This window comes from Copidosoma floridanum, unplaced genomic scaffold, assembly GCF_036245765.1.
Source record: "Copidosoma floridanum isolate Cflo_tuat_1 unplaced genomic scaffold, Cflo_Japanese_pri ptg000032l, whole genome shotgun sequence".
NCBI classification, from domain to species: Eukaryota; Metazoa; Arthropoda; class Insecta; order Hymenoptera; family Encyrtidae; genus Copidosoma; species Copidosoma floridanum.
The window spans coordinates 7,438,612-7,454,151 of record NW_028321909.1 but is presented as its reverse complement, the minus strand read 5'-3'; the positions used below and the strand labels follow the sequence as shown (position 1 = coordinate 7,454,151).

The following is a 15,540-nucleotide window of genomic DNA, read 5'->3' as shown; positions in this document are numbered from 1 at the left end:
AATGAGTTATGTAAATATATAACTAGTAGATGCGCATCATGTTCTATGGTTCACGTTGTCGACACTACTTTGATGAACTATTTGGAGGACAATATTTTGATTTACATTTTTTTCTTACTTTTTCATCGTTGCAAACGACCGTACAACGTTTAACCCTTGCGATTTTTATGTTGCCATGAATCATGTAACTTTTTTTTTCACAACTTTTTATGTAAATAAATGAATAATGATTGGAAAACAAGTGTTTTTTTGATTTTTCATGTACATATTATGTATTACGGAAAAAATAAAATTAGTAAACCCATACCTATGAGATCAATTAGTTGCAACCTCGAACAAAAGTGTCAGGTGTGTAACGACTAAGTTATAAGTCGCATAGATTAAAAGTTGAAATAATGAACAATACTCGCTTAACGCCTGTTCTGAGATAACGACATTGCTTTGAATATAAGAAATACCAAACAACTAATGCGTATTAAAGAAAATTCTATTATAATTAAGAGTCGCGTCGCGTTAGTGTTTATAAAGTGCTATAAAAATCATTGCTTAATCGTCCGAGAATATTGACACTTTTTTTTTTTCAGTCCCTTGCACCTTTTCCGCTATATTTATACCCATCGCACCTGTACTCTCTCCCCCCATCAGGCATTGTTATAGTGGTATAGGGGACAAGGTGGTAAGGGGGATCCAATCACTTGTGACAATATTAATGTACGTGACACTACGCGATTCATTGACTTGATAAAATAAAGATCAGAACCCACGAATTTTTAAGAACAAAGTGAAATGATTTGCTACGTTTTAGTCAAATGTTTTTTACTGCTTTTTTTTTTTAATTTCAAAGGTAAGCCATTATTTTACTATTTCAGTCTTAATTATTTTTGTAATCAAATTTTAATAAATAACCCTACGTCTGTAAACAAAATTTAAATTTGGTTGGTGTCTTCAGCTTTGTAATATAATCTTATAGTTTGATTTGTGTTGAAAAAAAAAAAAATTCTTTTTTTTTCCCACTACAACTTTGGAAAGTAATACGTAATAAACTGATTTCCAGGAAAAACTACACAGATCTTATTGCAATACAAGGTTTTTCTTTAGACAGTTTTAATTTTTATGTTTTGAAAAAAAAAAAAAAAAAAAAAAAAAAAACCTGATTTATAACTTTCCAACCAATCTAGACTTTCTTTTGGTGCGATAATCCAAACAAAGTAATTATTACGGTTTTTTAAAGGAAAAACTTATTTTTCAAAGACTATCTTCCATGCCAAGCCGACAAGTTCGTATACGTATCACCTTTTTTTCCCTCTCTCTTTACAGCTATCGCTCTTCCAACCGAACAAATACGCGGTGGTAACGATATTGGAAAAAATGAATTCACCTATCATGTGACTGTTCTGGTTGGAGAGTTGAACTTTTGCAGCGGTGTCATCATCAACAGTAAGCACATTATTAGTGCATCTAGCTGCTTAACGGACGTTTTTGGAAGTGTTATTTCTTCTAATATTACCGTGGTTGCCGGTGTTACGGATATCACTGATTACACTCGTTTGGTATCCCGCAGAGTGGAGAAAATGTACGTACTAAAAAAGTTGGCCACTTCTCAAATACTATGGTTGCTAACTTCAACTGCTATTTTAAAGGTAAAATACTTTATACAACGAATTTTTACCATCAAAGTATTGTAAAATGTCATTATTTTTCAAGGTTCATGGGGAATTTAATGTATTTTTCGATGATCGCCTGAGTTCCGTTGGTTTACCCCTAGATAATGTACCATATGAGAACGCCGAAGCCAACGTCACTGGTCTGGGCATGCATGAGTTGTTCTCGATACCCGGCACCTCAGTTCTAAGTAAAACCACTGGTCGAATTCGTTATCTCGTGACGGATGTATTGAGCCAATCCGAATGTAAGAGACATTTTGTGCTGTTGGAGGATACGATATTGTGTGCGAAAACGAAGTTTCGTCCGAGTATTCATGGACCAGAGGGTGTATGTCGGGTAAGTCGTTACTTCATTCATGACATGGAAATATTATTAAAAAAGTATAATTAAAGACATCTTTCTCATTTTATTTGGACACAAAATCATGTACAACTTAAACGACATGTTGAAACTTTAAGGGTGACAGTGGAGGCCCACTCGTCCGTAATGGCGTTTTGATCGGGATACAATCCTTTGGTCCAACCGACTGCGACGAAACTTACACTCCAAGTTATTACATCAAAGTGTCAAAATTTCTTTCTTCTATATTTAATGCAATAAATTACGGTTGCGATCCTGCGACGATGATTTGTTATGATTTCTGATGATTTCGATCAATCATATTGACATCAAACTCCAAACTTTGAATAATTTTTGCATGCAAGTATTTTTAAGCCATCGAAAATCATAAATGTATGCCGAATAACTTTTAATAGATACGTCTATCTATCAAACGTACGATTTTGTAATAACAAGTATTTGATGTTACATAGATGTCACAGATAAATATGTACACATTACAAGAAAATTTATACCAGTACGACTAAACACTATGTGAAGTAATCGAAACTTTTTTTTACCTCACTTTTACATCACTCCTCTTCACTCCTCTTGCTGAATTTCGCACTGTGTACATGTATATATATATATATATTAAAATCTATTCGAATCACTAATAATGTCTCCCATGTTTTTATTTTTATGAGTACTGGATTAATGTGCCTTCGTTAATATCATTACAACTTGTTAATTCGATTTTAGCATTCATTTGATAACTACGCTACGACTGAATACCATTGAAGTGGTCCCTCTTAGTCAAACTTAACGTTCATTTTTTTTATTGCGCAACGAAATACACATGTCTAATTATCTAGTATAAAATAATACTACGTCCAACGTAATCGTACCGATTACTCACTTGATTGCTCGTTAATGCACTAGTTCAAATGTTGACGTTGTGCAGCAAATTGAGTGTCGCGTAAGACGTTTTTATCATCTGCAAAGTAACCATGTAGGCATATACATATATGTACGTGGTACGGAATCGTAAAATGAAAAAAAGATGCGATTTATCAGGAAGTGCCCTCAACAACAATATACAAACCCAAACGAAGGTGTCCAGGTTAAGGGCAAATTGTCCGCGGTACGAAATGGTACGGCCTTCCTTGTTGTTCAACATGAGCATGTGCAACATTTTCCTCTCCTCGCCGTTCATCGAATTTTCGAAAACGCATTTTGTCAACGGATCGTAATTATATTATATTGTAACCGCCCGTTTGAAAATTGATTTGGAAAATGTCACACTTCCTGCAGTACGGTCACCATAAACACAAAAATACCGACGAAATCCGGACTGAAGAAGCTGTATTGCACATACACACACGCGCAGACAAAAAGCAACGAAACAACAGCGAATGAGGATAAAATTTTAGTTGGAAAAGAAAAAGATCACAAAATCTACCTTGTGCATCTGAAACGTACTCGCGACGACGCTTATCACACTGAACAGGAAGAAAGGCACGGTGACCCCGATGACGAAGGACTCGACTTTCTCGATGACCTCGTGAATGTGGACGTTGTGGGCCACGCAATCCCTTATCCTGGCGATACTTCCATGCTGCAACTTTGCCAGTCTGTGGGCGTTCAAGTCCAACTGTCCGGCCAATGTAATGAGCAGGCCGACGCACATAGTGTCGAAGGCGATGTTGATGGCGATGCCGTATATAGCCGAGACGAATTGAAGAGTAGCCGTGGCGTAGAAGACCCTCGGGCTGGACACGTTGTAGAACTGGTGGGTCAAGAAGGGCAGCTCGTCTTGATGGACTCCCCCGATGGCGTTGGACACGAAACCGTAGTTGTAGCTGGAGAAGCAGAAGTAGGTGAGGGCCATCATGAGCGTGGACAGGGTTTTCGAGGTGATGGCGTAGCTCGCCAGTATCCGGGACTCCTCGGCGTCCCTAGCTTTGCAGTGGTGCACGCAGAGGTCGTTCACGATGTCGATCAGTTCGTCCCGGTGGAGCACAAAGTTGGCGATTTTCAAGCAGAGCGTCAGGTACGTCGATGCGAGGAACGTCGATTCCGTGAAGTCCCTCACGTTGAACTCCTTGGGGGCCAATCCGGCCGTGAGGCTAAACGTGAAGTAAAAAATGACGAAGGTGACGGTGAAACCGTAACATTTCCTCGCCAAGCTTAATTCCTCGTTTTCCTCGTGCCAGATGCCGCAGAGTCTCAAAGTGGCAAAGTTGAACGGCAACACGTCCATCGTGTATATTATCTATGGAGAGCTTTTGTTCTCTGTGTGCAGAGCGCAAAAACCAGCAGGTATATGGACTATTGTCGTTGGTAGTCCGTTTCGAAGTTTCGCCATTTAATGGTGCATTATTCATGGTGTGTTTATGCATTCGTCGTTTGTAGTGCAAGTTGAGCGAAGTTGCTGGTGTGTGACGCACTTCGAAGGTATATATGTTATACCCAAAGGGGAGAGAGGCAATTTGCATAGCTTAACGAAGTGAGCGAAGGAATCCAAAATTAAAACGCTTACATGTCAATGCAGGAACTTGGCGTTGCCATGGCACTGCATTGATTGCACTGACTTACGAAGTGTGCGTCGGGCTGACACCAAGTTTCTATATTTTGATGGGTTGTGTGGTGTTTGAGATTTATAAAAAAAAAAAAAAATCCTTTTTTCTTTCCCATTTTATTTTTACAACTTGGGCTGATTTGTAAGGAATTGATTTTACATTTTTTCTAGAGTACATTAAATATATTTTCATTGGTGAATTATAAAAGTGAATCTTACCATTAGATCGAAGTAAATGATTATTTTGAAACCATTCAGTTTTGGCGCATCGACGAAGACTAGCATTGTTTCTATAAATGTGGTAAGCTTCAAGTACAAATCTTTTATTTTTATTTTAATACTGTTATACATGATAATTTTGCATGCTAACGTAAAGGGCGTCGTCTTCAAGATTACCGGGTCGAATGATCTCTGCGATCTGCACGATTGTGGAACCTGAAAAATAAATTCAAAGGAACATTTGTACATAATTTATGAGGGTCGAACATGCGAATTTAGACTTAAAAAAACTGCAATTGATCAAAGCTAATATGTATGTCAATGCTTAAATTTGAACCTGACATCGAAGTTTTTTTTTTTTTTTTACTTTTGAGTATAATGAAATTTGTATTTTATATGTCTACATGCAATATGTTGGTTAAGCAGGTGGAAGAACCTAAATGATTTGTCAACTAAAAGTACTAGAAAAGGGTACAATTTGGCATTTTATAAATCAAAAACATCTCACTAGTCAAGTGTCGATCGTAACTTTGGGCCAAAATACATTTGAATAACTATTTGAATTTCAAATAATAGTTATTTACGTAACAAGTGCGGAAAAGACGATTTTCCGCACGAGTCGTGTTTGACACGAGTCTATCACACGAGTACAAGATTTTTCGCCATAAGTGTGAGAAAAATAGTAAGTATGTTGATTATTCGCAAGGAAGGTTGTGCGGGGTCAAAGGATGGTGGGGGGTCAGAGGGTGGGGCAAATCCCCCCCCAACTGCAAAAATATTAAATGATCGTTCAAAAAAAAAAGTAATTTTATGCCTCAAATATAAGAGTAGGAATTGGATGAAATTGAAATTTTATTTTAAAAAACAAACTTTGAACTACTTAAACAAAAATATTTCCAAAGAATTTTACAGCTGTAACAAATTTCGTTAAAGGACCCCACATTAACACAATGGGATTGTGGTTCCCAATGAAATTTCCTGAAATTGTAATATGATATAGTTTAATGGCATTAACAAAAAGCTTCATTAAGAAGGAATTTTAGTTGGGAGTTGAGACTTAAGACCAGGTAGTGTTATGATAGTTGTACTCACACGGTATCTTAATTCGTTTCATGCAAGATTTCTGGTATGTAGAAAAATGTTTTCCGGTGTGTGGAGAAACCTTTGCCACACACCTTTCCGCACACTGTGCGGTAAAATCGATTTTCCACACTAAGAATAGTGCAGAAAACACCTATTTTCCGCACACTATTGCGAAAAATACAGTATGGGGAAAAAGTCAAATATGATAGTAAACATGTTTCCAGTTACCATTTCATTATTAACCAGAGAGAGAGAGAGAGAGATGTATTCATCAATCATTTGGAAATACATACTGTTAAGCTCTGGTATTGACCTGATGCAATAAACTCACTGTGGCATACGAAGTTTTTATTATCTATATGGTAATAATATTCACAATTAGATAACAAGCGAAAGACGAAGAAACAAAAGGTAGTTGGTAATAGAAAATGAACCATATATACCCATAAGAATGTTTTCATGTTGAGTGCGCACAATCCGTGACAAGAGATCCTTTGGCCTTTTTTATTGCAAATCATCAAAACGAACAATAATCTCCTCTCACGGGCATCCATTGAAATCCAATCGCATTCATAGACCGCGTTTGATATTTCTCGACTCTGTTTTTCATACAACCATACACGACAGTGAATTTTAGTTTAGTTCTCAATTCTATGGATCAACAGAAGTTGGCTTACCTTAAGCATCAGTTGATTGCCGAACCAGCAGTAGATGAAGACTTGCAGCAAAATACACAGGGAGAAAACACAAATCCCCGCGAAATCCGAGCTAAGGAAGTTGTACTGCAGAACAGACGATTCGATACGCGTACAAAAAAGGAAAAAAAAAAAAAGAGGAAAAAGTCCAACATTTACCTTGGAGGCTTGAAACATGCTCGTGCAAATACTGGCCATGCTGAGCAGGAAAAACGGTATGGCAACTCCCACAACGAGGGACTCCACCTTCTCCGTCACTCCTCGAACCAACAACCCATGGGCGACGCAATCTCTCGCGCGAACCACGTCACCGCGACTCAACTTCTCGAGTCTACGGGCGTTCAACTCCATTTGTCCGGTTATCGCCATGAACAGCCCCGCGAACATGGTGTCCAGGGAAATGTTGATGACGATGGAGTACACGTTGGCCACCACCTGGAAACAAGCCGTAGGATACGCGACTCGCGGACTGGAGACCTCGTAAAACTGGTACGTCTTGTACGGCAAGCTTGGCGCGCCGAGAGCCACCTTGGACGCAAAGGTGTAAAAAAAGACCAGGGCGTCGCAAATGGCGAAACCCATGAGGAACGTGAACAGCCTCGTGGACGTGGTCGCGTGTTTAGCCAGTATCGTCGTCTCCTCTTTGCCATTGGGTTGGCAGTGCGGGTGGTTCAGATCGCGGATGATTTCGAGGAGGTTGTCCCGGCGAGCCAGGAAGTTGATGATCTTGAAGCAGAGGGTGAGGTACGTGGTGGCGAAAAACAGGGCCTCGGTGAGGTGGTCGATGTCGCTGCTCTTGAGGGCGATCTCGGCCGTCAGGGTGAACGTGAAGTAAAACACGATTGCCACCACCAGCAGTCGGTACAGCCTTCTCGCGAGCCCGAAGCTTTCGTTCTCCTCGCGCCAGAGCCCGGCAAGTCTCAAGGAGTGGAAATTCGGCGACAGCGCGTCCATGCCGGCTGGAAGTCGTTTCGATGGGCGCCACTTACTTTATGGACCACCGCGTCCATAAACACTTTTATCACACTCTGACCGGTAAACGTGAAAAATATGCATCACGTACAGACGCGCATGGATGTTGGTCAATTATCGATTGTGTTTTCAGTTGCCGAAGTAAGTTTTTTCATTGGAATTAAATTAAAGTTGAACGAGTTACTTTGACGCCACTTGTTGATATTATATACATGTATATGTCAAGTGATGTAATATGTATTTCACTTGGTACGCAGTGCGTCAACGAGAGATGAGGACAAGTGTCGAATAAAGGCTGAAGTTAGAGAGAAAACGTTGGGGCTGAGCAATTATCTCCTTATATTTTTACACAAATATACATTTTCTGTTTGCGTATCGGCACATATTTTATTGTCCATCTAGACTGTGAACAACTCGGTTGGCCGATTTATACTCCTTTATCCCGTAACAACACCGGCGACGTGCCGAGCTGGTGTCTCAAATGTGTTTACATATTGGTATAGAAGCTCCCCAAACTATATGCAAACAGACGTGGTATATGTAAATACAAAGTACCAGGACACGGTCAAAGGAGACCCGAGACAAAGAAAATCTTTTGAGAGATAATCATTATATGGATTAATATATTTATTAACCGTCTATCAAAAAAGTTAATACATGGATGCACGGTATGTGGATGCATTGAGTGGTTGTGACGTCAAACATTATCATGAAAAATATGAAAATACATTGTTGCAAACACACACCAGTTTCTTTATGACACTGCCAGTCCGAAGCGTGGGTGAAAAAAAAAATTTATTATCCTGTCCTGATTCAACACTGATAAAATACAGAAACAAATGCTCAGCCCCGATTCGAAACTGGCCAACGAGAGTTTATTAATAAATACAATTTTTAATCAACGTTATTTCGGCTGGGTACGTACAGCCCTTTTCAAGTTCAATATTTTTTATCCATCAAACTGACATGACTGTATACAATTAACAATAATTTACATTAGACGTTTATCGTAGTAAATAATGTTAATCTTATCTTGTACCGGAATTTTATTTATCACTGTATTCTCGTTGGCAGTAAGACTCATTATATTGCGTGCTATATTTTTATTTATTCATTTGTCAAAATCACATTTCAGTGTAAAACTGACTATTGGAGATTTGCTGTTTTGTATAACCCAAACGAGGGTATCTGTACTTGAGACGATGGTGGGGCATAATGGTTAGCAAATATTTAAGGGGTGACAGTGAATGAACGCCCTACAAAGACACAAGTGCCACGTGTATTAGTCGCGTTAGATACAGGATGGGGTGCCTTTTTGTTTTGCAAAACAATTCTTTGCGACACAATTAATCACCAGGACGTGTAAACTTTGATCATTCCAGAAAAGTCACGTTTGTTAATTATAGATTTATTTTATTTAATAATATATTTTTTGCATCTTAAGCCTTACTCTTGAATTGGGCTAACATATCTACAAAACATCAAACTAATTGCAATCAAAAAAGATTAATAATAATTATATATCATACATATACTAGCAAAGTAGATATACTATTGGTACCAATTTAAAACAAAAAGTATATGCTATTGAATTACAAGTCTGTTTTCTTCGCTTGTATAAGATATAAAAAACTATAACAAACAACACAATATACTGGTAACCCTCCAATAAACGGAATAAATAATAAAAATAAATAATAATTGAGTAAAAAATAAATTTCATGCGTTTAAATTAATTTTATTAGTAAATAATTTCTACCTTTAACAATACAAGTGTACCTTTTCTGACTACTGCACCTAATCATTTTTAATTATTTTTTCAATAGATTCAAAGCCGCATATGACGTTTTAACCACCTAAAAGAACAACATTAAATAAATGCAGTGATTTCTTGTTATTATTCTTGTAATCATTATTTTTATTGTTATTATAATTATGATTTTGATTACTATCATTGCTGATCTATGCATGTATCTGTAGTGAAAACATTTTTTTTTTTTTTTTTTTTTAATTGAAAAAAGTTACTAACGAATACAGCTGTTTGATTCACGTTCAAGCAGCCCAATCCGTATTTGTATACATTATTTTTCAAATTTCGCGTTCCTTCATTATCATTTGCGCACTTACCAATGTAAATGTGTTGAGGGATAATTTGCACTGTCCATGGAAAGATATGTCGCAGCCACGTTGAGCAAATAACATGACGAGCCATAAATTTTTCCTCTCCTCCCTTGTACGATCAATCCAGTTGCTGCAATAAACAGCTTCCGGCACAGCTTGACTCTTTAAAAAATAATAAATGACCATGGTAAGGACATTGACTGTAGTCCGGATTAATTTTTTAATTTTATTTTTTCACCTTTGGTGTATGCGACAGCTTGAGCGTGTATATATCTTACCTGTACCTTAAGCTCATTGCCGAAGTAACAGTAGAAAAATATTTGAAACAGCATGTAAACGAGGTAAGCAGAGAGCAACAAAAAATCAAAACTGCCCACTTGCCTCTGTAAATGTTGAATCTTTCATTAGCTAACGCAAAATAACCCAAAGACTATAGGGTAAATGGTAAACAAATATTATACTTTAACGAGCTCATTTTGTAAAAGCACTTTCCAAAAGTTTCCAAAGGTGGGCTTGTAAGTTGAAAACTTTTAAGATTAGCATTTACTTATTGCAAAATAAGCAGGGGGCGGTTGGACGTTCGTTTAATTAATGTAAAATCGACGTTAACCAACTAGTTAAATAGCAAGGTAAAATACAAATGACGTATAATTACCCGAGACACCTCGAAAATGCTGGTGCACAGCGTGATGAAGCTAGAAAGTAAAAGAGGTAGCACGACCGGGACGAAAAAGTTCTGTATTTTCTTGACCGTGGCCACAATCATCAAATAATGATTCAGACAACTTTTCATCGATTCTTGGCCGTCTCTGAATCGGCAAGAGTTCATCTGAAACTGTCCGGTCGACAAAATCAAAAATCCGTAGATCAACGTGTCCATCGACACGTTGAGTGGTACACTGCAAACGATGGACAGAATTTTCAACGCATAAGATATCCAAAAGCATACGTTGTTCGAGGTATCCCAAAATTGGAGGTACCGCAAAGGCAGGTGGAGCTGTTTGTTTTCCGAAGCGACGATCAGTGGTAGGAAGCAAAGCCCACCGCCGATCAAAGAACACGCGGCAAATGCGCACAAAAAAATCAATTTCGCAGTTCTCCTGTACTTGTCGTACAGTTGCAATTCTTGAGGTGATTTGGCCTGGTAATTTTGCGACTTGAAATCTTCGAGCAGATCCAATATTTTTTCTCGCCGCGCTATGAAGTTCAATAGCTTCACGCCAAACGCACCGAAGGTGCAGGCGAGGTAAAGTAGCTCCGTGAATTCACCCACGTCGCCTTCCATGAGGAAGAGCTCGATTATCTCGCCTATGATGAATTGAAAGATAATCACGAGCACCGCTGATCTATATATTTTTTTCAGAACTGCGTAGCTACTGCTCTCGTACCACATGCCGAAAATTTGACAGCAGCGAAAATTGCACGGCAAAACCTCCATATCTATGCGTCAACCCTTGTCTTTACAAAGTAACACTGTTACAACAACTTGTAAGTAATTGTAAATTATGGTTGTGAATTTTTTAAGGAAAAAAATACTATTTCAGATATTGAAAAACACGAATTACTGTATTGTCTTTGGAGAAACGTTAAGTGACATTTCTGTCTAAGGTGCGTACATCACATGTTCGGATACGTTTGAGCCGAACTTGGTGGCAATAACATTTTGCCAAGAAATTCTGGACGAAACCTCGTACTCTACATCTTGATTATTTGAGGTCAAACAGCTCTTCCCTCCCTCCCACTGTACTTAAATAATTATTCATAATTGGCTATTCGAGAAATTCGAGATAATATGCATCGTAAGTATATACGTTACATGAAATGATGATGAGTAGGTACGACGTTTCTCAGCGCGAGATCGATAAACTATACGTTGGTGTATATTTTCTTACATGTCGCCACGTATGAATCTTCCATTGTTACACGTGAATCTGAAGTTCGGTTACATATATACAAGGAGCTACATTGCATTGAGGTTTAAGCAAAGCACAACGTCAGACGGGTATACTTTGAAAACATTTCTATCATATTTATTCTGTGAAATCGGATAATGTGATCGATAAAACAAAAAAAAATCAACAAAATGAAGTGCGTACTTACTTGTGTATAATTTTTACCTGTGTAATTAACGTATACACCGCATCTCGGTTTGACGTAACTTTGGTAATTTTTTGCAAACCGTATGACGGAATCATCGAGCGTTTTGCTTTAAAATAATCAAAAATAGGATTATCCCCGACGGTTCGTACATATTATATGTGTTAAACTAAAAAACCTTAAAGTGAACGAAACTTTTAGCATTTTTAGCGACAAGCATAATTACTGGCCTCACAGAGTTGACAGGAGTAAAATTATATTCTTTAATTCATATTTCACCGAATCCTTTTTCGATGTACTTCACAGTGTGGGATCGATTCGAGCTACAAGAGCATACGTTAGTCGCATACAGTTGCTTGGATATTCGATGTCACACTAGCATGATAGAACGTTATTATCATCATCGGTAAGAATATAATATGCAAACGTTGGTGGTATACGATGGAAAATTATGTGAAATGCGACGACAAGCTCTTTGTTCTCGGGGAAACACGATCGGGTATACGTATGCATAATGAGGCACAACAATTTCCGCGAGTATACAGTGTATCTTTGTGGATCCAACCAAGTCAACCCCTCCATCCATACTACGGCGGTAGGGCTCCAATTTTCTTACCGATTACACGTGCTCCCTGTCTCTGATGTCGTTTGATAAACGAAGCTCGTGCAATGTCGTGTCCATTGTGTATTGCTGGGTTGGGGCAAAAACTATACAAGTATAAGTGGTATGGACGGTGTGTGTAGAATTGTTTTTCCCCTGCATCCACTATACACCACTAAATTAAGTACATCTCATTGTTGGGCAAGTTTATCAAAATATACATGTACATAATTAACATCACAACGATATGCCGTTCACTGTTTTGATTTATTTAATATCGTGCAAAAGTGTGATAATATAGATTGATACATATCTAACATCTAGTGATCTAGCACTTACGAAAATTGAATTGTTTCCTAAATCTATCATATACGTATTAAAAGTTACAAATCGTTCTCACATCCCGGTCAGGTGTATACACTTTCAACAATGTTACAGACTGGACGAAACTGATGATTGTATACATGTTGTTTCTCACCGTTACTCCTTATACGTTTGATACATCTATCCCTATAAACCGCCGTATAACATATTCTAAAAGTTGTGTTGACAATTACGTAGCCTCGCGTGTATTTTTGGTGCCCACAAATAATTAGATTATTTGTCTCCAGAAACTTGTTGCAGCAAGTTGAAAGCTCCGTAAGATGTCTTCATCATCTGCGCGTCAATGAAAAAAAAAAAAAAAAATACATCTTTGTGCATTTATAGTTATATATTTATTACGTAAAATATTTGTTTTAGCAATTAAAGTAGGGCATAAGTACCCAGATAAACGTTTGCAGGGACAAAACGCATTGTCCGTGATACGATATTTCGTGTTTCTTCTGACTGATGAAAATAACGTACCAATGGCTCTTCCTCTGGGACGCCGTCAAAGCGGTCCAGTCACTTTTGTACACGGTGTCGGCTATACTCTCGTTCTGCGGTTAAAAACTTGATGGTAAAAATTTACACTCTATCGAATATCACTCGTGTCAAAGTCTCTGAGAAAAATCATTTGTCGAAGTTGAAACACAAATCAGATTCTAAAACTCATGTTTCTTAGGGTAATGTTCAGCTTCAACTGTTCAATAGTACGTGTTTTCAGGAGATCATTAGATGTCAAGGAAGTGTGCTCGAGACAAACATAAATTCGAGTATCGATAAAGTCGAAAGTGTTGATTAAAGCGACTGTAATTTATTTGATTGTTCATAAAACTGTACAAACTTTGTGAAGAAACTTTACAATTTCCATAGTTTTCGACCTAATGCACATTGTCAATAAATTCTACTATAGTTCTCGGATTGAAGTTTGTTTATAATTTATCTTTGATAGATATTTGAGCAGACATTTTAACTTGAGTGACATTTATTTGTTACAAAAGAAGAAATGTTAAAAAAAAAAAAAAGTTGAGTTCTTCTCACTCTCAAAGATTTCGACACGTATACATGTTCAAACGTATATTGTGTATGATTCTAACCATTTCTTGGAGTTCGTTTCCGTACCAACAGTACACGTAAATGGGATACAATAAGTATGCAAGGTAAAACGAACAAAAAGCGCGATCCAACAGGGTTGTCGATATCTAAAACAACAATATCATCAAACATGTTATTCCCCCCCCCCCAAAATTTTGTTGTTGATAAAAGGTTCGTTCAAGCTCCCCCTTGTTTTGGTTCGGTTCAGTTCGGTCGGTTCTGGAACCAAAAAACATTAAAAAACACGCGTTCACAAGAGTTTGGTTCTAGAACCGACCGCCTCGGACCTTTGGTTCTGGAACCAACTCTCGTGAACGCGTGTTTTTTAATGTCTTTTGGTCCCAGAACCGACCGAACCGAACCGAACCAAGGGGGGGGGGCTTGAACGAACCTAAAGGTTGTGCAAACTACTTTTACAGCCGATCGACCAAATCAATAAAGAAAAAAAAAGGCACAAGGTCTGATTGTACTAAAAACACAAGTGCAACCGTACCTGGGTGAACTTGAACAAGCTGGTGCAGAGAGTGATGAGCCCGAAGCAAAAGACGGGCACGATGATCCCCATGAAGGTAGACTGGACGCGGCGGACGATGCTCTGGATGATAAGGTGGTGCTCGACGAACCGGCCGACCGATCCACCCGGGCCTTGGGCGAAACCGCCGTTGACGATCAGCCGGTGCCGGTAAAAGTCCACCTGCGCGTTGGCCAGTATGACGAAGGCGCAGACCGTCGAGTCCAGAAAGACCTCGGTGGTCGCGGTCACGTAAACGGCGACCACCTGGAGCAGGTAGGCCAGGGCGAAGCGCACGGCGCTACCGTCCACCTCGAAAAACGTCGCGGCTATCGGGAACGCCGGCCGGCCGGCCTTGGCGATCGGTACGAGGAAGAATATCGAGCAAGATATCGTGCTGACGATCATGCGGTAGAAGTAGACGTTCCTGGCTCTACGTTTGTACTTGCCGAGGGTGGTGGCCTCGTAGGCGTCGCGGGGCCGGCAGATGGACGAGCGTAGCTCGCCGAGCAGCTCGAGGACGCTGGCCCGCTTGAGCACGAACACCAGGAGCTTGAACACGTGGGCAAAGTAGAGGAACAGCAGGAACACCACGTCCGAGAGGACAGCGATGTCCAAGTCCCGAGGGTCGGGGATGTTCTTCACTTGGAGGATGGTGAATTGGATGATGACGAGGAACACGAGGACGCGGTAGGCCATCTTTGGCAACCGGTGCTCCTCGGGCGCCTCGTACCACAGACCGAAGTATCTCAGGGCGCGGAACTGCACGGGCAGCAGGTCCATTCTTACTGTTACAAATATGCAAGGGTGCGTTATATCATGGGACGCTCCGAACTCTCTCTGCGGATTTTCCTTTTTCCTTTGTCCCATAGTACAACCCGTTATTACGACGCACAGTAGCGATCAAAGGAACTCAAATAGGCGTGCAATGGATGTTTAACTGCTCTTATTTGCAAAGTACATGTAATTGCCTCGGCTATTTGCATGGTAAATCGCGTGTCTTTGTCCACGAGCTCTTGTACATATATAAACATATTACAGGCATACATGTAAGTAAATAAGGGAGGGGCCCTTTGGTCGCCACGCCCGCCACTTTTTGCGCTCCGATATTACAAACGGTGCACGTGTATGTAGGTATACGCTGCATATGTACACGACGTATTTTGAGATATCCCGAAATAGCCACTGCAAGTAGGTTCGTTACGTAAACGTGATTGAA

The 15,540-nt window shown here is 39.3% G+C and overlaps 2 protein-coding genes across 2 annotated transcripts; one reads left to right on the top strand and one right to left on the bottom strand.

Annotated features, from left to right (window-relative positions):
* Window positions 1-1,571: 1,571 nt before the first annotated feature.
* LOC106642029 (kallikrein 1-related peptidase b22-like) lies at window positions 1,572-2,309 on the top strand. The gene is made up of 3 exons (XM_089597495.1): window positions 1,572-1,640; window positions 1,705-2,001; window positions 2,124-2,309. The coding sequence occupies exons 1-3, from the start codon at window positions 1,572-1,574 to the stop codon at window positions 2,307-2,309; spliced, it is 552 nt and encodes a 183-aa protein (XP_089453621.1).
* Window positions 2,310-2,926: 617 nt separating this feature from the next.
* Window positions 2,927-15,104, bottom strand: LOC106645941 (uncharacterized). Its single transcript, XM_089597494.1, has 16 exons — window positions 14,304-15,104; window positions 13,813-13,917; window positions 13,117-13,272; window positions 12,968-13,009; window positions 12,102-12,126; window positions 10,310-11,094; window positions 9,933-10,037; window positions 9,661-9,816; window positions 9,350-9,389; window positions 6,721-7,520; window positions 6,544-6,648; window positions 6,310-6,465; window positions 4,935-4,999; window positions 3,446-4,112; window positions 3,089-3,187; window positions 2,927-2,980 (listed from the first exon to the last, which is right to left on the bottom strand). The coding sequence occupies exons 1-16, from the start codon at window positions 15,102-15,104 to the stop codon at window positions 2,927-2,929; spliced, it is 4,161 nt and encodes a 1,386-aa protein (XP_089453620.1).
* Window positions 15,105-15,540: the final 436 nt, after the last annotated feature.